The sequence below is a fragment of the Topomyia yanbarensis genome, chromosome 1 (assembly GCF_030247195.1).
Source record: "Topomyia yanbarensis strain Yona2022 chromosome 1, ASM3024719v1, whole genome shotgun sequence".
NCBI lineage: Eukaryota > Metazoa > Arthropoda > Insecta > Diptera > Culicidae > Topomyia > Topomyia yanbarensis.
In genome coordinates, this window is record NC_080670.1 from 71,909,608 (window position 1) to 71,937,043 (window position 27,436).

Genomic DNA, 27,436 nt, shown 5'->3' on the forward strand with positions numbered 1-27,436 from the left:
TCATATCAAAAATACTAGTATTCGGAAGGATCAAGAAAATAGACCACTGCACTGATAGGAGGATAGATTCCAAATAGTCCCAAAAACCAGTTATTTTCTATTTTTAGTTCATATTAAGGCATAATAACAGCAATAGCCGCAATAAATATTTTTGGCCAGGATTCGACCCCAGTTACTCCTCTGTGCGCTGCAAGGAGGGGCCATTGTTCAGTCAACTGTTTTAAAAATGTTCTTACTGTTTGTAGAATAGCAACCAGCAAGCTTTTCAGAGGATCGGTAATGTTGAAAGCTGTGAATATCCAGACCACAATGTCAGAAAATTTAAGGAATCCCGTTTTAGGTTGAGTTTCTGACTGTAAAATTGGAGCACTTGGGATTTTTGGTACCCCGGGGAATGCTGGGAACTCCTGGTTGTATCTCAATTCCCAAAACCAGGAGGTATTATCTTCGGATTTGTACCAGCACTTCCAGTTGATGAATTATTTTTATTTTGTACCCTTGTTTGGGACAACCTCGGACCCTTACGAGGAAGTTCAGGTGAGTTTTGATTAGGTCTTTTCCTAGAGTTTCGAAGCAGAGCCAAAGAATGCCCCTCGCAAGGGTCGTTAGAGGCGTTATCGTCAGTTGGCAAGAGAGCGAATGGGTTTTCGGAGATAAGTGGAACAGCTCTTTTAAGCATTTCAGTGTAGGAGCGTCTGGATCGATCTTTGGCGGATCGCTTCAGTTTATCCGCGCGAAGTTTGTACGTTGGGCATGTCAAAAGTTCATGCGGATTCTCCCCACAGTAAACACAATTCTCAGCGGGCCTACTGCAAGTATCATCCACATGGCGTTCCCCACATTTACCGCACCGTTGCTTGTTGCTACAGTAGGTGGCCGTGTGACCTAGCTGCTTTCAATTGGAACAATTCATGACCCGCGGTACAAAAAGACGCACAGGTAGACGATCTCATCCCACTTCAACGTAGCTCGGAAGTGCAGATCCGGCGAAGGTTACGCGAAACGAGTCTGATGGATAGTAATTCCCATCTTCGATGGACTTTGAGTGCAATTGTTTGTACTCCAAAATCTTAACTGATTGAAGGTTAGGGTCCTTAAAGCGGCCAACCCCATCATTCATCAGATCATCGACAGTTAGACTCGCATCACTTACCACACCGTCGATCTCCACATCACGATAAAGAATGTAGACGCGATACTCCAGCGTAAAGAGGCTATTGCTAACGATACCATTGGCCTGTTTCAAGCCAGTAACGAGTACGCGCAGTTCATCTGACTGAACCTTTTTAATCTCGGTTACGGCCGAGTAACGTTTTGTCAGTCCCCGTGCAACAGTTATGCTGTTTAACGGTTTATTTTGGGCCGAAAGTATACCACCCGAGGACCAGCGGTTCCATCCTGGTAAACCTTGACTCGGGGGGGGGGGGGGGGGCCTTGAGACATTGGGAGAAAGTGGGGAAGTGGATCGCCCATAACATCATTTGTCTCCGAATCAGATACACGTTCCTCTTCCCCATAATATTCGTCTTCGGAGAGTGATCATCCTGTTTGTTCCATTTTTTAAATCAAAATAAAAAATCAAAAACAATAATAAAAAATCGATAAGAAAATTAAAAAACGAAACACTTCACCAGTTGGTTCCTGACGAGCTGGTAGGTGAATTGATCCTTCGTATCTTTTGTCCGTCACCTGCGTGACCTTCACACAGTAGAGAGCTGGTATAGCTCGTCTAAACAAAGCCGTCTTTCAGGCAAGAAAACTGTTTAGTACCGCACTACACCGCACTACTTGACACAATTTAACGTTTATAATGTTTATACTCGAGCCCTTGCTGGGATAAACACCTTCACCGATATCCCTTAACTCAAGGTAATGTTACAACAAACAACGCGCGTGTGTAAACTGAAAGGGCGCTCGGTTACGAATGTGATCCTACACGGTAAAAAATTGTCACGTCAAATTCAAATGATATTGCACTTGAATCAGTTTATCATGTATCACTAACAATTGAAGTGTTTTAGCATTGATTTTCTATGGATTTATAACTCGTATCAGAATGACCTGGTCTTTGAAAGCTATTTAATAGAAATGATATTTAAATTGAAATGAATGTCCGTTGAATTCGCACCACTGTACTAATCTATTGAATTTGAGTGATTCCATCATTAATTACAAGTGTCAAAACACTAGTCTTTAATCGACTACAAATGTATGCTCGGAAATAGCAGCAAAAATGGAAAACTTGCATTTCCAAAGCAATGTAGAACGTGAGTATTGTATATTTTACTTGTGGTTAATTCATTATGTAATTATTTGCTCTCAGGTAATCCATAATGGGATATACCGTAAGGAATACGTATATAGTTAAATGCAAGATTGATTAGAAGCGATGTGCAACACATTTCAAATGGAAGCGATTTGCTGTTGATTTCGTAGTGCTTTGAAATGATCCATTTCAACAGATTGACACATCGCATTGAAATGTTGGGCAAGTAGTGCGAAATCAACTGCAAATCACTTTCCATCAACGTGAGGATTTTTTACCGTGTATGGTTGAATAATATTTTGATTGTTCTTGTATAGCTTTCAAACGGTTTACAATATCGCCTTGCTGTCAATGAGAAAGTTACAGGAGATGTTATGGGCCTTACGAAAAACGAATTGTTGTTGATCAAGAAACACTAATAACTTCTGAAAAGGTCGTAATAAAACATAATAATTGTATTGTTAAAACAAAATTTAAAATATCTCGAGAATTACTACATTTCAGAAAATTTTTGTTATGAGCATTTTGATTTAAAATGGCGTTTGGAATCATATTCAAAAATAAAATTCTACTTTTGACTGTAATTTGTATGAATTATAAAAATGAGTCAAAAGTTGTTAGGAAAACTGTTTTTATTAGAAGCTTCTCCATGATCCATATACACTGAAAAAGATTCTTTTATGTCTTTAAAACGCTAAACGTTAGACTTTTGACACTTTATGATGGGGTAACGTGAATAACTTTTAAAAAGGACTAAATTACATGAATTAATTGTTTTTGTTGGAGCAAAACCCAAATATCTCGAAAACAATCGTATTTTGGAAGATATTTCTTACATTCATTTTGATTAAAAATGATACTTAGAATTATATTCTGTAAAAAAATTTAATTTTGTATGTCAATTAGTATGATATTTAAAAACATGTATAAAGTTGTTAGAAAAACTTTTTTGCTGATAATTTCTCCATCATGAGATCGCATTCAAAATTTTTTTTATTCAATTCGTTTATTTGATAAGGCACGTTTGCGTTAGCTTAAAGGTGCCAATTTTGTTTCGTTTAAATTTTGAATTACTTGAAACTAGGGGATTACATATTGATTTTTTTTTAATGAAACTAAAGAGATTTTATAGCTATCTTATACTATTCGCAAGGAGTTAATTTAATTTTCGTTAGATTAGGGGGATCATTTAGTTTTTATGGCAATGTGGTTTGACATTTTAAGCAGGGAGGTTATTGGAGCAAATAATTTTTAACTAAAAGGGTCAATAGTATAGATAGTTGTACAATAGTAAAAGAAGGAATAACTAAAGGGCGCGATTGAATTTTGTAAAGATTCGGGGATATTAATTAGAGTTAGTTTTATGTGGTAGTAGAGTTGGGCATTTGCAACGAGAACGCGAAGATATGTGGGGGTTATACTTCTGGGTGTAAGCGTCAGGGGAGGGAGGGTGGACAAAGATGACAGGGGGCAGAAAATTATAAACTTTCAGTTTCAAGCATCGGGAGATCAACGGCATAGATTACAGACTCGGGTGGCCTTCATCAGGAAGAATCATGTACTGAGACGCTGGGTGGTCCTCCTAAAGACGACAGAGGTTTCGATTTCGTAGTACGGCTCAGATGTGGATTGGCAACACTTCGAGTTGCGCGTGTGATGTTCGTACTGTAGGTCCCGTGTTTTTTGGCTCATTCGACAGAGATGTTTTGTGTCGCCTTGGAGTTGCATCATACCTTCGTGGGTGTATGGTACAGGTGGAAGAGAGCGTTTCTGAGAATGATAGGAAATAAGAAGGGGCAGTTAAATTTTTATATTGATGGTTTTTAAGAAGGTGTAAACGAGGGACATATAGAGGACATCGCGGCTTGCCAGCACACCTCGAACCGGGACGTTGGTTGGTCTTCCTCGGGCCCGCAGGGTATCCATTAGCCGAGACCTGGCGGAACTGTACTCGGTGCACACCCAGACAATGTGCTCGATGTCGTGATAGCCGTCGCCACAAGCGCAGATACCACTATCCACGAGCCCAATACGCCGGAGATGTGCATCCATCGTGTAATGGTTTGCCATGAGTCGGGACATCACTCGAATTAAGTCACGATCCACATCCATCCCCTTGAACCAAGGTTTTGTCGATACTTTGGCTTGGGGACTATCGAATGTAGCCACCTTCCTAGCTCTCCATTGCTCCATGATTTTTACCAGCTTTGGAGGGTTCTCTGATGAGTAATACTGAAAAATTCGCTGAAGCAAAATGGTCTTTCATAAACATCACCTTCTAGGGCACCCACCTTAGCTAAGGAGTCCGCGTAAACTGAAGCGGGGTCACTGAGTTTGTAGGAGGCGGTGAACTTTTGATTGAAAATACCGAAGCCAGTGGACCCTTCGAGGTTTGATCTGTCAGTATAAAACATCTTAGAGCAGTCGACTTCTCAGAATTTATTATAAAAACGCCTTTAATCCACCTAACAGGGTGATGAGACATTTCTTATAACTCTTATCACTCTCTTCGGATATTATATCGTTTGAGAACATTTAGAACTTGATGCTTCGCGATGTTTTTGATAACACATACTACATGGGATAGTGGCAGGACTCAGCATAGGCATAGGACAACATCAGTGCTAGAAATCTCAAACCAAATCAATGGGAAAGCGAAAAAATGGCCTATAAAATAGACATACCAACGAATTATTGTTAATACTGTGTTAATAAAATATCTAAATTGTGGTGGGAAAACTGAATTTTCCTAAAGGGTTTATATATTGTACTGAGCCAAAAAATCGAATTTTTTTTTGAATCGAAATGAAGTTTATACTTTACTCAAATTTCCAACACGACTGAGACCTAAAAATCAACGCTTTTTCTGGAAAAAAGCGATACTAGCAGTGACACCATCCAAAGAAAATCAACAGTGAATATTTCCAGACTTGGTTTTATTTCCTATTTAAGAACTATTGTGTTTTTTACATCCTAGATTGCATGATTCAGTGATCGAAACCCAAAACTTCATGAAGTATTTGAAATTATTAAATTAAAATTTGTGTTTGCTATTGAAATTGACGAAATGATAGTATCGCCCCTTTGACAATTGTTTACTTTTTCGGTCCCACCTATCAGCATTGAAGTATCGCCCTTACGTTTTTTTTACAATACCAATTTTATAATTAGTGGGGGTTTGGTGAAAATCGATCTTACTGTCCAAACGGCATTATTGTAGTCATGAATATTAACCTGAGAAAATTCACCATAAATACTTCTTGGACGATATACCGCCAAAATTATTTTATCAAATGATGCGCTGTTTAACGTATGTAAAACTTATCGAAGATACTAAACCTCCGAAATTGGCGGTTTCAAAATGATGTTATCTTGACCTTAAATTACTGTTTTTAAACATTTGACCTATACATATAATTGATCATACAACAAAAATCAAATTCTCATCAAAATCGATCAGGACCTGCTAGATTCGAATGGAAATCGTCATTTTTCATAAATTTCTCTCTACATTCGAAAAGTGTTATCCTCGTTATTAATCATATTACGTTTTCGTCTCAACTCGACGCATTCCCAAAATAAAAACCTGTTTTAATCCACCTAGTGGTGCAATTGTGCTTGTCTCATTTGTCCAGACTACGATTCCATGGCTGGTTATGTTCAATACAATGGTGGAAATTAATATTACATGTTCAGTACGATTTGCACATGCGTACAATGGATCAACAGCCACGATCTTGAGATACTATGTGGTACTGAAACATCGCTTGACCGCCGCTGGTTTCAAGCGATGTTTCAATATCACATAGTAAGATCCGGGAGGTCCGGGTCCTGCCGAAAATTTTCAACTTGTTTAGAAATTTTAAACTAATTTTAATTTTAAAGTAGCAACCACTCACTGCATACTTCCTCCGGGCCGGTATGATTGACGATTTTTAGAGTGAATGCAGAACCTTTCTATATGAGAAAGGCAAAAATGTACTAAAGTCCAAAAAAATCAATTTTTGTCAAACATTATTTTTTTCGAGTTTACATCAAATGCATTATAAAGTCATTTGGCATCAAAAATACAAATTTGATTTTGAAAATTTTTCATTTCAGTTTATATGGGAATTTGCTGTGTGGTTGCACTCTTCAACTCGTAACTCCGGAACCGGAAGTCCAATCAATAAAAAATTCAATTGCAGCCGATGGGAAGGTTGTACCTTTCATTTGAGACTAACTTTGTGCAAATCGATCCAGCCATCTCTGATTAACAGAGGTCACATTTTTTTCCACATACACAGACACACATACATACACACAGACATTTTCCGATCTCGACGAACTGATACGATTGGCATATGACACTCGGTCCTCCCGGTCGGGATTAGATTGACGAATTTTAGAGTGAATGAGAAAGGCAAAAACATTTTTAGCAAATGTTGAAAGTTATGCATTTTTTGGTGCGCAGTTCTATGTTTCATAGACATTAAATCAATTTTAACTTCGCTTCCTATTAACTAAAGACCCTTATTACAGTACATTTCTACAAAAACGAGCTCAATTTGAAAATAAATCTGAGGATTATGATTGATTACAGAACTGTGGTATTTTCTATTGGAATATTTTCAGGCAGGAATTTGATATTGATGCTATTAGACAACTGTGAAATCAAGACCAATAGATTAGTTACATATCAGGAGGACCCCATTCCGACAATTTATCAAAAGTCCTCATGATGTTTACAACAACAGGTTATTAATCTATGGATCAGATAATTGTTATTGTAATATTGAATTAAATCAGTCTGCATCAATAAATTTTCAACTTCAATCCAATAAATTTTTTTTGGGTGTTGGGGGAGGGGGGCGTTGTATGGTGTTAAACCCCAAAACCTTCTCTTGGCAACGCCGTTGCTTGGAGTTATTTATTTCGCTTTTCATTTTCCGATATGTTTCAGATCGATCAGATGGTCATGAGTTAGAAAAATTGCAGTCAGAAGGCTCGCACAAATGAACATTTTTGCACTGATAAGCTATCAAGTTCCTTCCAGACAACTTGGAAGTGTTCGATGATTATTTCTAGGGGTTGTAGATAGAAAAATGAAATACAAAATTCGTTTTATCGTAATAATGTTTGGCTTATTTCAATGCAATATTACTATATTGAACAAAAAAATAGGCGACAAAGAGTAATCCACAAACAACAAGCCATAACTTTTAAAGTATTCAAAATAGATATTTGAAGTCTTCAGTAAAGTTATTCGCAAAAGTAAGAGCTACAAATTTGCTGAAGGCATCATTTCGATATAATCACTTCCAAGAAAATTTGTGAAAATATCGCACTCATAGGGGGATTAATCAGCAAAAGCACAATACCAAAAGAAAAGGCATATTACCTCCATTAAATTCTCCGAAAATACTATTGACCTAAAATAAGCCGTTTTGGCGTTAATAATAGATTACATGTTTTTGGTCATATTTCTGGCAATGGGAAATGATAAAAATCTTTCGTCCGCATTTAATGTTAAATATCTCTTTTGATAATAGTCCGATTTCAACAATCTATAGCTTGTTCGAAAGGTATTCGTTAAAGCTGTCTAAAAACATATAAATTGTTAATCTATATTGTCAATTTCGACAGATAATTTGATAAAACTGCGAAAAACGCCATTTTTACGCATTCAAACATTCATATCTTAGAAACTAAGCATCAGAATCAAAAACAAATTAATAGCGTTCATACTGTTTTTTAGTTCTTTCATTTAAAATTGGTTTGGATAAGATCGGTTCAGCCATTGCTGAGAAACACGAATGAGAATTTGTCCGTTACATACACACACACACAGACATTGTCCCAAATCGTCGAGCTGAGTCGATTGGTATATAAGACTCGTAAAAATGTAAAAAATGTAAATGTAAAAATGTTTGGAACCACTTGTGGGCGTATGTGGTTCGGAATTCCACAGATCTCGTCTTTCATGGATGTGTCGAAGAAAACAGTAGATTCAAAAGTATTTATGAAATGCACACGGTTTGGATTGTAAGAAGGAGGATTAATATTCTGCGCCATGTAGTCAAAGTACAGGGACATGAAACGGGTCTGAGAATTGAGCTCAACAAGCCTTTCAAAATTTTCAATCATCACCGGGTTCAAGATATCGCATCGAATGAGTAATCGGTATGAGAGTTCCCAAAATCGATTTTTCGGCGAGAGAACGCCCGACAGTACTTCGAGACTCATCGTATGGGTCGACTGCATGCACCCTAAGGCGATACGCAAACAACGATACTGAATTCTTTCGAGTTTGATGAAATGTATGTTGGCGGCGGAGCGAAAGCAGAAGCGTCTGTATTCCATTACCGACCGTATCGTTTGATACAACCTAATTAGGTCTCCTGGGTGGGCACCCCACCACGTTCCGTTTATTGTACGAAGTAAGTTGATCCTTTGTTGGCATTTCTGTTTCAGATACCTAATGTGGCATCCCCAAGTACCTTTCGAGTCGAACCAGACCCCCAGATATTTTACTGTGAAGACCTGAGCGATAGTTTGACCCATTAGTAGAAGCTGTAATTGTGCTGGTTCACGCTTCCTAGAAAATACAACTAGCTCAGTTTTCTCCGTAGAGAATTCGATACCCAGTTTAATAGCCCAAGCATACAAATTGTCCAAGGTATTCTGTAATGGTCCTTGTAGATCGACAGCTTTGGGTCCCGTTACAGAAACCACGCCATCGTCTGCAAGTTGCCTTTACGTGCAGGAATTGTCAAGACATTCATCAATGTCGTTGACATAGAAATTGTATAACAGAGGGCTTAGACATGAGCCCTGGGGAAGGCCCATGTAACTAAATCGTGATGTCGATAAGTCGCCATGCGAAAAATGCATGTACTTTTCCGACAAATTTAGTAAAAAGTTGTTTAAAGTAGCTGAAAGACCATGCTGGTGCAGCTTTTCTGAAAGAATGTTGATAGAAACTGAATCAAAAGCCCCCTTTATATCTAGGAACATTGATGCCATCTGCTCTTTCCTAGCATAGGCTATTTGAATTGCGGTTGAGAGCAACGCAAGACAATCGTTCGTTCCTTTACCTTTGCGAAAGCCAAATTGTGTATCTGACAGTAAGCCATTTGCTTCAACCCAATTGTCGAGGCGGGATAGGATCATTTTTTCGAACAACTTCCGGATACAGGACAGATCGGTCGATACGAATTGTGATCGGAGACTGGTTTTCCTGGTTTTTGGATGGCGATGACCTTCACTTGTCTCCAATCATGTGGGACAATGTTAGCCTCAAGAAACTTATTAAATAAGTTCAACAACCGTCTCTTGGCAGAGTCTGGCAGATTCTTCAACAAGTTAAATTTGATTCTGTCTGGCCCTGGAGCTTTATTGTTACACGACAAGAGAACAAGTGAGAACTCCACCATCGAAAAAGGTGTTTCGTTCGCGTTATTGTGAGGGGACGCGGCGTGGTAGATTTTCTGTGCCGGGGCGGAATCCGGACAACCCCTCTTGGTGAAATCGAATATCCAACGGTTTGAATATTCCACGCTCTCATTAGTACTGTTTCGGTTTCGCATACGTCGGGCTGTTCCCCAGAGTGCTCATCGATGTTTCTCTCGTTAATGTGTCGACGAACCGGCGCCAATAACCGCGTATCTTAGCTTTCATCAAACTCTTCATTCGCTTGTCTAACGTCGCGTACTGTCGAAAACTAGCGGGTAACCTGTCGTTCCGGAAGGTCCTAAACGCGGCGGCCTTCTCTTCGTACACGTCTGAGCACTCTTTATCCCACCAGGGATTGGGAGAACGTTTTTGTATGTTTATATATACCCAATCGCGGAGTTTGGGGGAATATATATATATATATATATATATATATATATATATATATATATATATATATATATATATATATATATATATATATATATATATATATATATATATATATATATATATATATATATATATATATATATATATATATATATATATATATATATATATATATATATATATATATATATATATATATATATATATATATATATATATATATATATATATATATATATATATATATATATATATATATATATATATATATATATATATATATATATACAGTGAAGCCAATTTTCATCAAAATTAACACTCATCACCAAATCAAAACTGATAGTAATCCATGGTTTCGATGCATGAATATGTATACAGACAAAAACCTTCCATGGTAACCTATTTTAAAGTTGCAAACAAATCAGCATCGATGGAATGCGTAACCAAGTTCGCTTGATTGCATTCCCTCCATTCATTCATTCCGCTTGACCATTTTTCAATCTGAGTATGCTTCACTATGTTCGATTCTTATCCATTCAGAAGTGAGGCACGAGATCCATAATATTTTTCGAATTCAATCGAAGTGATTGAGACAGTTTTGGCGCTCTAATGCATAAGAAGGGCATTTGAAACCTATAGTTACTGGCCTTTATGGTACTAGAGCCTCGGATTGCCTATTGATGCCAAAACATCCTCCTTTTCATGCCCAAAAAAATTACAACGAATGCTATTTGATTCATTCATCAAGCATCGAAAACTATCGATTGCCATGAGAAAATATCCATATTGGCCCGATCTTCACTCAATGCTGAGTTGCCTCTGACAACACGTAGTACAGCATTTATTGACGAATGAAAAGTTCTATTTAGTGCGTTATGTATTTGGATTTGATCGCCTACTACAAATAGGATGGCCTGATAAGCAAGGACAATTGGTCCAGTATACAACATTCAACGTTGATATGCATCATTTTAGATCAACAATATTTTCACTTTCACTGTATGTATATATATATATATATATATATATATATATATATATATATATATATATATATATATATATATATATATATATATATATATATATATATATATATATATATATATATATATATATATATATATATATATATATATATATATATATATATATATATATATATATATATATATATATATATATATATATATATATATATATATATATATATATATATATATATATATATATATATATATATATATATATATATATATATATGTGTGGAAGCTATGCAAAGATCTTTGCCTTTGATTGTTACATGACAAGCGACAATTTCAATGCCTGGTATTGAGGGAAGGTTAATTCTGTAGAAGGAATAGCACTTTTTGATCCCCAAAAGTACTCCTCCGTAGGGGGTATCTCGATCCAAGCGAATAGTATTAAAATCGTGGAAGTTAAGGTTTATATAGGAAGTTAACCAAGTTGCACATAAAGCGAATGCATCGCATCTCAAGCTATTTATTAAACATTTGAAAGAATCTATTTTTGAGATGATACTTCTGCAATTTCACTGTAGGACAGTGATCAAATCCGTGACCTCGTTCGATGAGTTAGCCATCGAAGGATACAATCGCTGAAAGGAGGGGCCATTTCGCAGTCAACTGCTTTAAAAATGTTCTTACTGTAGGTAGAAGAACTAACAACAGACTTTTAATAGGATCAGTTATATTAAATTTTTTTATTATCCAGTCCACAATGTCCGAAAGTTTGATAATTCCAGTGCCGCGATTATTCTCGAACTGAAACAGAGGAACACTTGGGATTTTTGATGTTTCTGGAAGGGCTGGGAACTCCTTCTCTGAGTTTAATTCTCCGAGACCAGGAGCTACTTGCTTCGGCTTGGTTGCAACACTTCCAAGAGATGTTACTTTCGGAGCCCCGTCTAGGGACACCTTCTGGCCTTTACAAGGAACTTTAAGAGAGGAAATGTTCCTCCTCTTTCTATAACTTCTAGGCACCCTAGTAGATGTTCCCTCTTGTGGGGCATCAGCTTCGCCCTCGTTAGGAGGCAAGTGAGCATAGATGTTTGTTGAGGATGGTGGTGTAGCTTTCTTTAGCATTTCTACGAAAGAACGTTCGGATCGTCCCGCAAGAGAACGTTTAAGTTTATCCCCGCGTAGTTTGTACGCGGGACATGCCGAGATATCATGCAAAATCTCTGCACAGTAAGGACACTTCTCAGCATTCTTACTGCACGAATCATCCACATGATTCTCACCGCATTTTCCACAGCGGGCCTTATTGATACAATGGGTGGCTGTGTGACCCAATTGTTTACACTTAGTGCAATTCATGACCCGCGGTACAAACAGACGCACAGGCAGACGAACTTTGTGCAAGAGGACGTAATTAGGCAAAGCGGTACCAGCGAAGGTCACCCGATAAGAGTTTGATTGGGGGTACGTTTTTGAACCATCTCCCGCAATTACTACTGAGTGCAAACGCTTGCACTCTAGTATTTTCACTGGCTGAAGTAAGTGGTTTCTAACAACACGCCCTGACCCTGTCTAAGCGGACCTTTCTTATTTCGGTCACAGCCGAGAACCTTTCCGTCAGGTCTTTTGAAATCTGTAATAGATTCAGCGATTTTGTTTTGGGCCGAAAGAAGACCACAAAGGGACCGGTCGAGAGCTCTGGATATTGTTTGGGTCGGGGGAGAGCTTTGGGAGTCGATTCGACCTCCATTTGGCCGTCCGGGGAGGGAGCCATCGACACCGTCGACGAACGGGGTTAGCACATGCGCAAACGGGAATAAGCCGTAAATGTGTCAAAAGAGGTAGATTTTACTTATCTGTGAATTTGTTTCCCACGACGCACCAGTCCAGCTTATATAGCTGGCTATTGTTCAATCCTCACTATGCGAACAAAAGGCTGAGGAATGCGACCTAACGGTTAACACACGCACAAAAGAAGAAAAAAGTCCAAACCCTCGAGAGGTAGAGAATGTGCAAGATAGCCTTGAACGTGGATTAGTGCGATTCTTTATCTAACACTGACGGACTGGAAAAAAACACTTGCTTCTCGGTAGACCGCTCGTTAACGAATGGCACATTCAAAATATTTCTTTACTCTTTAAAAAATGTTTCTTTACTCTTTAGGTTTTTGTTTTACATGTGTTTTTGTTAGGCTAAAAGGAAACTTTTTCAGTCCGGCGCTCTTCAAGATCGAGTGATGTTGCAAAAATGGCCAGGCTAGTGCCCACCAAGGAGACCTGACCAGGCTGTACCAATCAATGATGTTGTCAGTGATGAAGTATGGGAGTTTCTGATTCCGCTCCGCTGCGAACATACATTTCATCAAACCATAGCGAATCCAATATTGTTGTTTGCGTATTGCTTTGGATTGCATGCATGCACTCACACGATGAGTCTAGAAGTGCTGGCGGGCATCCTTTCGCTGAAAAATCGATTTTGGGACCTCTCATATCAATTGCTCATCCGATGCGATATCTTGAACCCGTTATTTCTCGCAAATTTCGAGAGTCATGTCGAGCTCAATTCTCAAACCCGATTTATGTCTTTGTATTTCGATTATATGGCGAAAAATATCAATCCTTCTTCATATTATCCTAAAAATGTCAATCCCCCTCATGCTTCCGATTCAACTGTTTTCTTCGACACATCCATGAAATGCGAGATACGTGGAATCCCGGATCACATAAGTCGGCAAGTGACCCCAAACATCTTTCATTTTAAATTTCGTGAAGTCGACTACAACAAGATGTTTTACATCGACGGGTCATGCCTCGACGGCTCCACTGGCTTCGGTATATTCAATCAAAACCTCACTGCCTCATTCAAACTCAATGATCCTGCTTTCGTTTACGTTGCAGAACTTGCTGCTCTTCAGTATACCCTTGGGATTAATGATACTTTGCCCACTGATCATTAATTTATTGTCTCGGATAGCCTCCGCCCAATAGAAGCTCTCCATTCAATGTAACCTAGAAAGTACATTCCATATTTTCTTGAGAAATATGGGAGCTCCTGCGTGTTTTGTCTGTAAGATCGTACAAGATTACCATAGTTTGTGTTCCCTCGCATTGCTCCATCCCATGTAATGAAGAAGGATTGTTTAGCTAAGGCGGGCGCTTTAGAAGGTCTACGAAAGGCCAATCTGCTTCAATCAATTTATCAATATCTCTCGTCAGAGCACGCTAGAAAGTTGGTAGACATCTTGGAGCAATGAAGAGTTAGGACGGTGGCTGTATTCTATCATGCCGAAGGTAGCAATGAAACCTTGGTACAGAGAAATGGATGTGGGTGGGGATTTAATTCGTGTGACGCTCATCTTCGACGCATTGGGCTCGCAAATAGCGGTAACTGCGCTTGTGACTACTGTTATGACGATATCGAATATATTGTCTGGGCATGCGCCGATTGACGTTCTGCCAGAGCTCAACTATTGGACTCCCTTCAGGCCCGAGGAAGAGCACCCAATGTCCCGGTTCGAGATGTACTGGCAAGCCGCAATACCCTCTATATGTCCCTCGCACAGTGGGGCAGAATGCTACTTTCGACGATTTTGGTGTTGATCTAGATAAGTAGAATCTGATCTAGATCAGTTCTATCTTTTGACACAGGCGTCCTATTAAAAAGTTTTCTTCGATAAAGTTGTTTGTTTTCATACCAAAGATACTAAAACTCTTTACCTATGTAGATAGCGCTACATGACATTTAAAAAAAATATTTGAAAAAATAAATTTTTATGTTATATTTTTTTATGAAAACATCTCCGGAAAATTTTGGTTGTTACTAAATCTTCAAAAACATACAATAGGTATTTAAAAAAGTTGCAAAGAGTGATAAATGTTATCATGACATTTAAAGGGTGTTTTTATCATAAATATTGAAAAAATATGACCCACAAAAATTTTAATCACCCACGAAGCGGCAGTTGGTGGTAACTGAAATTTTGTTTGTGTTTAGTAGAGACTTTTAACTTTATAATAACGAAGAGAAAAAAATGGGGCAAGGTGGGGCTTTTTATATACAGACATTTAGGTTAGGTGAAATTGAATTCCGCCATCATTACTTTATGTGCGGCGGCAGCTGAAATTTTGTGTGTGACTAGTTCAAACCCTAATCTTTGTAGACGTCAAGATAAGATTCTTAACAGGTTAAATTGTCAAATGTACGAAATGTTCCGCATAAATATAAAAGCCATTTTTGAAGTGCTTAACGAACATATCATCGAATCTTGGGGTGAAAGGTGATGCTAAAAGAAAACGGTAGTGGAAGTGTATTAACTTAAATCGTTCATACAAAATATTTCTCGCAACGAATAAGCACTGGTTTATGTCGGAACTACAATTTGGCAAACTGCAGAAAGCACGAGATACATCAAGTATTGGAACAAAATTACTATATTAACTCCTTTTTTTCTAGATCCGATATATTATATTGGATTCAAAAACAAGAAAATATTTACATATTTTTAAGATTACTCAAAACTACTCAAGAAACTAGGAACTATTTCACACGAATTATATATTTTTTATATATAAAAAGCCCCGCCTTGCCCCACATTTTTCTCTTCGTGGTTATAAAGTTAAAGTTCTCTACTAATCACAAAGAAAATTTCAGCAAATTTCTGCCACTTTCTGGGTTATTAAAATTTTTGTGGGTCTTTTTTATTCAATATTTATGATGAAAATACTTGTTGCGGCACAGCATTTATGGCCGCCCTTTCCGCTGCTACCGTCATAATCACCATAGCAGCGACGCGTTACTGTCAATTGACAAACGCTATGACAACATACGAATTGCAGTGAATCTGTAGTGTCAGATCAACCAGTGAAATTATGTTTACGTTTAGTATATGTAGGTGTAATAAAATGTGACTCTTTCTCTTTCGCTATTCAACCACCGCTGTGAGCGGTCGGTCTGGTAGATATACTAATAAGTTTTTTGATTTGCCATTGAATCCGAATTCTGCTACCTACGTTCCTGCCGTCGCTCGTTCTGCTACCGTTCTGCACCTTCGTAAAGTAGGCATTGTACTTGCTTGCGAGGTAAATTCTTGGGTTCCAACCAATTCCGGACTAGAGAAGCTGAACACAACGTAGGGCCTAGGCACCAGACGTATCATAATTGGTGCCGTGACCAGGATTTGGAAGGAACTCCGGAAATTTCACCGTCTATGAAGCTGCATTCGGGATGGCGGATTTCAAGCATTTGTTCACACACAGTGCCAGCCAGTTCAGAAGGCTTATAGTGCTTTCGCTCGGCGTTTTCATGTGATCAGTTTCTTCATTCAAGTGGTTACATTTTCTTTGGGATCACATGCCGCTATCTCGCGCGGTCTGGCTAAGATCTTCTTTGTCGAGGAACTACAGGTTCCACCACTCCCAACATCAGAATTGTCAACGCCTTGAACTCATGAACTGATCGTCAAATCCATGGACCTGAGTCAATCAAAGCACCAAACGCCAGTCGGACAAATTTACAGTAACAGAAACAGCAACGGTAAAATTTCACTCAAGTTTTTGTGTTTGGAATACTGTTGGCAATTAACAAGTAGTGACCGTGCTGCTGCCATATTGTTATCGATATTACATCAGCACAAACTAAGGCGATATCCATCCATCGATGCCATTCTTCAAGTTGGATCAATCATTATTGTCAACAAGCTACAGCGGATACATTAATCTTCGAAGCTACCAAGCAGCATCATTGCAGAAGCACGTCCTTAGAATCCGATCCAGTACCCAACCGGTAAATATACGCTTCGTCACATTTCGTCCCAATCAAGCCTTCGTCGGTAGGTAAATATAAAACCTTCGGTTTTGTGGGGGAGGATGTTGCGGCACAGCATTTATGGCCGCCCTTTCCGCTGCTACCGTCATAATCACCATAGCAGCGACGCGTTACTGTCAATTGACAAACGCTATGACAACATACGAATTGCAGTGAATCTGTAGTGTCAGATCAACCAGTGAAATTATGTTTACGTTTAGTATATGTAGGTGTAATAAAATGTGACTCTTTCTCTTTCGCTATTCAACCACCGCTGTGAGCGGTCGGTCTGGTAGATATACTAATAAGTTTTTTGATTTGCCATTGAATCCGAATTCTGCTACCTACGTTCCTGCCGTCGCTCGTTCTGCTACCGTTCTGCACCTTCGTAAAGTAGGCATTGTACTTGCTTGCGAGGTAAATTCTTGGGTTCCAACCAATTCCGGACTAGAGAAGCTGAACACAACGTAGGGCCTAGGCACCAGACGTATCAATACTCTTTAAATGTCGTGATAATGTTTATCATTCTTTACATTTTTTTATTATTGTATGTTTTCAAAGATATAGTAATAATCAAAATTTTCCAGATTTTTTCATAAAAAACGTTTTTAATCCACCTAACAGTGTGATGAGACATTTCTTATAACTTATCACTCGCTTCGGATATTATTTCGTTTGAGAACATTTAGAACTTGATGCTTCGCGATGTTTTTGATAACACATACTACATGGGATAGTGCCACTCAGAGAATCCCTCAAATCAGCATAGGACAACATCAGTGCTAGAAATCTCAAACCAAATCAATGGGAAAGCGAAAAAATCGACTTTTTCTAAAGGTGATTTCCCAGTAGTATCCTTGATTTGAATTATTTTCGCTAATCCTAATGCCAAAGACCAAATAAAAACCTCACGAAAACGAACCGTTTGGGAAAATCATCATCATTACTGGAATTTTCATTTTCACGAAACTTTTCGATAACCTTCCGTCACTTGCGTTAATGTAATGGGTGCACAGTGCTCTGAAAATCTAGCGAAATCGTCTTAGGGCACCAGCGGGTCTGTAAAGAATACTAAAAATTAATTTCTATTCCATAATTTTCAGTTCAGCAATTCGAGAGATCGTGTTCACCGCAAGCCATGAAAAATAGACTACGTTGTGAAGCGATGGTCACTATTTATTAAAAAATCACGGTTAAATAAAAAATAAAACTATTAAAAAAATTCAAATAGTTTATAATTTTCACAAACTTATTAGGAAAAATTGTTTAATAAGCTTTCGTAATATTATGTAGGAATAAAGTTGAAAATTTCAGTATTTTCTCTATCTGCAACATATAAACCCTTAAGTATGCCAATTAATTGGTAAACGAATAGGAATAGGTTCGCCAAATTTTGGAAGAAGTCTATAAAATAATCCCTTGAAAACTACTTAAAAATTGTTGTAGGTCGATGCAATAAAAAAATTTCCAAAAATGAAATGTACCTATTAATGTGAAACACAGTGAATAATACATACAATAAAGGCCCATTTTTATCAGTCTCATGGTGTAGTTTAGGCTGACAAAATCGGGACATTGACTAAATCGGGCATTTTTTTTTCTTTATAATAAACTGAAGCTGTTGAAATATTCTTCTCGTCCCTTGATGTAGTCTGATAACTATTTCTGATTATGATGAATTTTTTTAATTTTTGCATATTTCCATCTTCATGATAAGGAAAACATGCTCAAGAAAGGATTTACTCGAATTCAGTCTTGTTCGCCTTCTAGAGCCCATCAAACATATGTTCATATTTGGCTGATAAAATCGGGGTTTCAATGTGTTATATTAGATATTCAGCATTCGAAGAAGTTTCTTTTGAACGAGAGTAGAACGACTTTGTTTCTACTTACTTGAAATCAGCGGCGTAGCCAGAAATTCGGTTTGGTGAAAATCGATAATACTGTCCAAACGGCATAATTCCGAAACCGTAATTTTTGAAGTTTTAAAATTATGCAGAATTAATTTTTCAGAAAATAGTAACAGAGTTCGTGTCTTTAGCGAATTTGTTGAGAGTTTATTATAGTCATGAATATTAACCTGAGAAAATTCACCATAAATACTTCTTGGACGATATACCGTCAAAATTATTTTATCAAATGATGCGCTGTTTAACGTTTGTAAAACTCATCGAAGATACTAAACCTCCGAAATTGGCGGTTTCAAAATGATGCTATCTTGACCTTAAATTACTGTTTTTAAACATTTGACCTATACATATAATTGATCATACAACAAAAATCAAATGCTCATCAAAATCGATCAGGACCTGCTAGAGTTGAATGGAAATCGTAATTTTTCATAAATTTCTCTCTACATTCGGAAAGTGTTATCGTCGTTATTAATCATATTACGTTTTCGTCTCAACTCGACGCATTCCCAAAATAAAAACCTGTTTTAATTCACCTAGTGGTGCAATTGTGCTTGTCTCATTTGTCCAGACTACGATTCCTGGTTATGTTCAATACAATGGTGGAAATGAATATTACATGTTCAGTGCGATTTGGACATACATACAATGGATCGACATCCACGATCTTGGGATGCTATGTGATACTGAAACATCGCTTGAAACCAGGGGCGGATCATAGAGAAAGATCCGGGAGGGCCAGGTCCTGCCGAAAATTTTCAACTTGTTAAGGAATTTTAAACTAGTTTTAATTTTAAAGTAGCAACCCCTCACTGCATACTCCCTCCGGGCCGGTATGATTGATGATTTTTGGAGTGATTGCATAACCTTTCTATATGAGAAAGGCAAAAATGTACCAAAGTCCAAAGAAGTCAATTTTTGTCAAACATCTCAATGTTTCATGCATTTTAAAGTCATTTGGCATCAAAAATACAAATTTGATTTTGAAAATTTTTCATTTCAGTTTATATGGGAATTTGCTGTGTGATTGCACTCTTCAACTCGTAACTCCGAAACAGGAAGTCCAATAAAAAAAAAATTCAATAGCAGCCGATGGGAAGGTTGTACCTTTCATTTGAGACTAACTTTGTGCAAATCGATCCAGCCATCTCTGAGAAACAGAGGTCACATTTTTTTCTACATACACACATACACACACACAGACATTTTTCGATCTCCACGAACTCAGTCGATTGGCATATGACACTCGGCCTTCCGGGTCGGGATTAGATTGACGAATTTTAGAGTGAATGAGAAAGGCAAAAACATTTTTAGCAAATGTTGAAAGTTATGCATTTTTTTGGTGATCTGTTCTATGTTTCATAGACATTAAATCAATTTTAACTTCGCTTCCTATTAAATAAAGACCCTTATTACAATACATCTCTACAAAAGCGAGCTCAATTTGAAAATAAATCTGAGGATTATGATTGATTACAGAACTCTGGAATTTTCTATTGGAATGTTTTCAGGCAGGAATTTGATATTGATGCAATTAGACAACTGTGAAATCAAAACCAATTGATCAGTTACATATCAGGACCCCTTTCGGACAATTTATCAAAATTCCTCATGATGTTTACAACAACAGGTTATCAATCTACGGATCAGATAATTGTTATTGTAATATTGAATTAAATCAGTCAGTATCAATAAATTTTCAACTTCAATCCAATATTTTTTGTTTCGGTGTGTTGGGGGGGTTGTATGGTGTTATACCCCAAAACCTTCTCTTGGCTACGCCGTTCCTTGGAGTTATTTATTTCGCTTTTCATTTTCCGATATGTTTCAGATCGAACCGATGGTTATAAGTTAGAAAAATTGCAGTCAGAAGGTTCGCACAAATGAACATTTTTGTACTGATAAGTTATCAAGTTCCTTCCAGACAACTTGGAAGTGTTCGGTGATTATTTATAGCGGTTGTAGATAGTAAAATGAAATACAAAATTCGTTTTATCGAAATAATGTTTAGCTTATTTCAATGGATTATAACTATATTGAACAATAAATAGGCGACAAAGAGTAATCAACAAACAACAAGCCATAACTTTTAAAGTATTCAAAATAGATATTTAAAGTCTTTAGTAAAGTTATTCGCAAAAGTAAGAGCTACAAATTTGCTGAAGACATCTTTTCGATATAATCACTTCCAAGAAAATATGTGAAAATATCTCACTCATAAGGGGATTAATCAGCAAAAGCACAATACCAAAAGAAAGGGCATATTACCTCCATTAAATTCTCCGAAAATACTATTGACCTAAAATAAGCCGTTTTGGCGTTAATAATAGATTACATGTTTTTACATGTTTTTGGTCATATTTCTGGCAATGGGATAAAAATCTTTCGTCCGCATTTAATGTTAAATATCTCTTTTGATAATCATCCAATTTCAACAATCTATAGCTTGTTCGAAAGGTATTCGTTAAAGCTGTCTAAAAACATATAAATTGTTAATCTATGTTGTCAATTTTGGCAGATAATTTTAAAAAACTGCAAAAAACGCCATTTTTACACATTCAAACATTTATATCTTGGAAACTGAACATCAGAATCAAAAACAAATTAATAGCGTTCATACTGTTTTTTAGTTCTTTAATTTAAAATTGGTTTGGATAAGATCGGTTCAGCCATTGCTGAGAAACACGAATGAGAATTTGTCCGTTACATACACACACAGACACAGACATTGTCCCAAATCGTCGAGCTGAGTCGATTGGTATACAAGACTCGGCCCTCCGGGCCTCGGAAAAATTCTTGAAAGTTTGAGCGAATTCTATACATTTCTTTTATAAGAAATGTAAAAATGTGAAAAAATAATTTTTTCGAATATTTAATATTTAAGTGTCTTTGAAACATATGTTTAGCATATCAAAACAAACAACTTTATTGAAGGAAACTTTTTGATAGGACACATGTGTCAAAAGATAGAACTGATCTAGATCATTTTCTACTTATCTACATCAAAACCAAAGTTGTCAAAACAATGCTTTTTCCATCCACGCCCAGACAAGACGTGACAATATGGGGAGGCCGCTTTTGTTCCAATTTTACGTCAGAATCGTCCAGCTCCTGATTGGTTGATTCTGACTTTTTGCACCGTACGCAATGTTACTGCAGGGATAGCGAAATGGTGTTTGGCAGTGTTGCTATATTTATAGGAAAAAATTGTCATTACTTTTGACAAATAAAATTACTATTGTTAAAAAAGTAAAAATGACTAAATTGAACAGAAATTGTGCGGCAAAATGAAACAAGTATTTATCATGCATTTATTGTATACTTGGTTGATTAATTTTAACAAAAATAAGACAGAAACCACACTAAAATCTAAAAATTTTCAGAAAATGGCTCCATCAAACCTTACTAAACACCCTTGAAATGGAAAAACGGTGTCCTTCATCAATGTGGTGCATTCATGATACAAAATATTGCCGGCCTAAAATAAATTAACAAGCCTTCATTTTCGTTAATAAAAATAGCAACACTGTTCGAAACATTTCGACAGGCTGAAAATGTACGAAAAGAATAAAGTCGAAGTAAAAATAAGAAGCCGATTGTCACGTCTTGTCTTAGCATCTACGCTACTTTGCTGAACAAACCAACCCTCCAAGGTACCCAGGGCGCTAGAGGCTTTGAGTGTCGAAAGTAGAATTCTGCCCCACTGTGGCTCGTGTACAGCTTCCTAAAAACCGTCAATATACAGATTAAGCTGCCTATTATTTTTCTTATCAGCTTATTATTTTTCTTATCATTATCAGAAGAACTTTCTTTCGCCTGTATCGTACACCAACGATGATTTGATGCGACTTCAAGCTGACTCTAAACTAGAGATGGGCAAATGAATCGCGAATCAATCAAAAGAATCGACTCTTCAGAAAGAGCGAATGAATCGCGATTCTTTTTTAAGAGTTGCGATTCACTGAAGGAGTGGCAATTTATTATAAACTCAAGGAGAGCCAAAAAGAATCGAATGAATTTTCCATGATTATGAATCACTGTAAAATAAACAAACACGATGAACACATGAGCTCTGTTTGTCTGCACGGAATAAAATATCAACTCATAACTAATTTAAATTTAATAATAGAAATATTACATAACGTTATTTAAATGATACATTATAATGTACAAAAGTTTTGATCAATTTGCTACAAAAAATTGCAAATAAAGTGTTTTCTTCACGCTGAAACCCTATTCCTAATTTCCTAAATGTTCCGCTTAGTTAATAAATATTTGCTCCAATAATCTCCCTGCTAAAAATCCTAATGTACATTACTATATAAAACGCACTAAATGACCCCCCATAATCTTACGAATATAATATTATCCCCTCTTGTATATGTACAATTTAGCTGATAGTTTCATTATAAAAAATAAAAATAATTAAATGTGTAATCCCCTAGTTTTAAGAAAATATAAATAAAAAAATGGCATTTTTGAGCTAATGCAAACGTCAAATTATTAAATAAATAAATTATGAAATAAACGAATTGAATAAAAAAGATGGGTGGATAATGTCTAGGACATAACCGGAGAGGCGTGACTACACGTTTGACGTGTAATTTAAATCGAATGTTATTCAATGAAATAAATGTGTGAGAATGTTTCAAATTATTATTTATAATAATTATGGTGGGTCTGAAAAGAACCTTTGTTGTTGGTGTCGGCGTTGATAGGTGAAGCACTGGATTCGAAGCTCGTTGGATACTGCTGACTTCTGTCATCTACAATCAAGTTGCTCTGCTGTTTCATGATAGCGATTCGGATATGCTTGGTGTAGCTGTAGATCGTCATCCGGCTATAATTTTATGGTGTGTTGCATATTGTAGAATTAAACTTAAACCACTGGATCAATCAAACAATTGATCTGTGATAAGAAAAGTACGAAATATATCTTCGGGTTTCTACATTGACGTTTCTGGCACGAGATCATTGCATGTACCTCCAACCGTAGCTTGTGAAGGATCAGAGCTAAGATGGAACTCGAGACATTCATTCATGAAATGAACAATTTTCATATTTTCTTGCTTTGAAATGTCAATGTTAAAATCTCTCGAAACAACCATCGGTATATTTTTCCTAGCGTACGGAGATAAATTCTAGAGAAAATTTAGAATAGGACGTAAGTAACAATGAGAGATTCTCTATGGGATATCTCTTCTGTTCATTACTCGGTCATTTCAACATTTACTACTCTACTCTTTGCATAATATTATAGTAAAAACCGTCGGCTTTCGATGTGTACTGGAAAACTAGTGCAAAGTGTTGTAATGACGCCGTAATAAACGAAAGAGAAAGTAAACAAAGACAGGCTCTCAATGTTACTTACGTCCTATTGAAAATATTCTCTAGAATTACTCGTAACGAAAAACTAGGGGTGGGTAATGACCGGGACATAGCTGCGGTGTTGGCGTAGGACTATGCTCTGGCGTATCATATTATTAAAATTTTGCTTGTATCCCCGGATAGAATTTTACAATAGCATTTACCCTACAAACAATCATAAAACAATAAATATTATAGTTATTACTGTTTTAACATTGTTGGACGCGGTGTTCTCGCAGTAGATTTACAATAAAATGTAATGTAACAATCAACTTTACTGTTCAGCAAAAAATTGATACAATAAATTCACATTAAATTTTACTGTTTTCGAGAAAAAAATATATGGAAAAAAATCGATTTTTTTAATGTTAAGATACATAACCACCCCCCTTTTTTACTGTAAAAGTCGATTTTACATTGAAATTTACTGTAGGAACGTTAAAGTTTATTGTTTTTGTATTGTAGCCAAACACTAGAATTTACTGTAAATTATTGTAAAATTACTGTACTGTCACAGTGAAAATCATGGTTTTCTTACTGTACATTTCTATTCGGGTCTCTTTCAAATCTCTAAATATACACATTAAGTTTAATTCACTCAAATTTCTGCCGAAAAAGCTGACTAGTTCAGTTATTCGAAATTATATTTTGTGAAGTACAAGTAAAAGTTGCATTATTTAGTCGAGATTTATAATGTTATACAGAAACATTCACACAAAATAGATGTCCAACTTCAATACCCAGATTGTGTTCCGGACATTACCTAGCCTTATTTTTTCTCGTTTCCCTCAAATTTTCAACTTTCAATTCAAATATCATTTTATATGATGATTTCAACAGGCAGACAATGTATTTGTATGATAGATTTTAGTGGAGGTGACAACATAAAATCATGTATTCTTAACGATTCTTCTTAACCCCGCCAAACGACGAGGTTGGCCAGCATAGGGTTAAGTCGTTTGAAGGAGATAAAAGGTAGTAATTATACTCCGAATAATATACGTAAGTCCCGCGGGTATCTGTCAAACTTTAGCTTTGGTAGTTCAAAATGAAACCTTATACAATTCGCTGATGCCAAATTGCATTTAACCAAGAACGACAAATCAATGATATATGCCGAAACAAGCCCACCAAACCAGTAAAATATGCCACTAAGTTTGAGCAAAATAATCACGAATGAAGTCTGAAATTAATTACGATAAATTATAACTAGGCAAAAGTAGCGTAAAAAGCCAAATTTTAAGGTTGTTGCACTATTTCTTACGCGGCCTTCAATCGATAGTATGCGTTGAAATTGGCATCAGACTGTTTTGTACCTTTCTAAGAATCACTATAATAATAAAAATGGATGGTGAAAGGTATTTGTTTGAGCGCAACGAAAACTCGAATCGGATGCTATCGTTCAATTTTGCACTACAACTGGTAGACGCTCGTATAATGAACGGCTTTAATTTAAAATTGATCGCATGATAGTAGAAATAGAGCGAAAATAGGCTCACCATGCTATTTCGCCCTGAAAAATGATTGAATTCTGAGTCATTTTCGAAAAAAAAAAATCAAAACATTATTTTCCCGTTGATAATGAATGTCTTACTTATTCCCTTTATTGAAAGTCGTTAGTCACGACAAAAATCAGTGGGACTTGTGGACTTGGTTTTCTGCTCCCTTGTCGTATGAAGAGACTGAAAACAGGAGTCCTCCAGTCAAGGGGTTTCTACGTTACCGATGGCTGAATGGCTAGCAGAACTAAACTATGCTAGTCGCGCATGGAGTAACGTGGGTCTTATCCTTGTTATATTAAGCAAATCTCTGACACATAAGACGTTTGTTTCTTCGTAGATCGTGGGGTTCAAACGATGATCAGTTCCCTAATACCCATTTCTGGCGATTATTAGCCAATGTGTTTGGAATCTTCTAATTGCTGTACGGCCAATGACACAGTGGACGTTTGTTTCTTCGAAAATCGTGGGGTTCAAATGATTGGCAATGCGTTTGGCATCTTCTAGTTACTGTACAATAAGTACTGATGATGATGGTTAAAGTAGCTCAAAGTAATCATCTACAAGGATGTACAGCAACTATCCCACCTTGTGCAGGAAGGATACGCTTACAGAGCTTTGGTTCAAAAACCGTATTGCCATAATGGAATCTTCTATGTTGAAAAGATACTTAGCCTCGTCTTCGTAGCTTTCAACAAAAATGGCATGACGAAACCACGTGAAATGCCTCGTGCATGTATGCTAACGAATAATGGTATTGACGCTTGTCTTACATCCGATCTCACAATTCACGATATTTGTGCTGTCATAGTCGATATGACTGTTGATAACATAAACGGGAAATAAGTGTATTATTCGGCACATTTACCGCTAAATAATTTATTATACTGTGGCAGAAATGGGTTTCCACTCATCATCGGTAGTGATACAAATACCTACCGCAAAATTTAGGGGGAGGTCAGATATCAATTTGAGAGTCGCCGAATTGATAGAACACTTAAGTAATACAAATCTGCATACACTCAATGTAGGAAAGCGCCCAACACGTGGAAGAACGAACAGGGAAGAGATTTAAGATGTATCTCTCTGCTCTGACGGTATCACACATGAGTTGGCAAACTGACTCGTACCCAACAAGCTCGTACCGTTGATATGTGATCATACGTACATCGCTCTTGATTATTTGAACGTCTCGCTAGATATCGTCACATGTCGTAATCCAAAATATACGACTGGGACCTCTACAAAGAAGGCTTGGCGACTTGATTTCCTTGGGTATTTTCCAACGATTGATTCTAAACGTGATTTGGATGAGGTCGTGGATAAAACAAACTAACTCATAATAGCAACAAAGCAAGATGCTAGTCCGCTTCAAGTTGTGCGTGCTTCTAGAGGAACCCCTTGGAGGCATACTGAACTTGCTAGACACAAACAGTTAAGTTGAAGAGCTTGTAATCGCAGACGTAGGGATGGCTCGAAGGCATTTAAATTGGCTCGCAAAGCTCAGAGAAAAGTTCTTCGAGTCTCTGAGCGAAGTGGTTGGAAAGCCAAATGTCTCAAGTCTCAACGATAAAATAAATTACTTTCGATATCGAAAGACCTTCATGTCAGTACGAGTAGATCTGCTAACGGTAAATAAACTTTCCAGGCTGCTCGGAGTCATCACTGAAGAATGCCCTTTAATTTTTTTATGTAGTTCTGATTCTTGGGCATTTGCTCGTAAAATTGAAAATGAATCGACCAAATGGGCGATTGAAAGTCTGATGCAACCCGAATCTCTGGAAA

The 27,436-nt window shown here is 37.0% G+C and overlaps 1 protein-coding gene across 4 annotated transcripts in view; it reads right to left on the minus strand.

The window, feature by feature from the left end:
* Positions 1 to 27,436, minus strand: part of LOC131677910 (solute carrier family 23 member 2) — a 70,882-nt gene that overhangs the window by 11,577 nt on the left and 31,869 nt on the right. Inside the window, exon 3 of one of the 4 annotated variants that reach the window (XM_058958010.1) lies at positions 3,203 to 4,036. The exons of the other annotated variants lie outside the window; for them this stretch is intronic. Within the exon in view, the coding sequence (XP_058813993.1) occupies positions 3,821 to 4,036 (216 nt within the window). The 3' untranslated portion in view covers positions 3,203 to 3,820. Of the gene's footprint in view, positions 1 to 3,202; positions 4,037 to 27,436 lie in introns of those variants that run through there. 4 annotated transcript variants of the gene reach the window in all.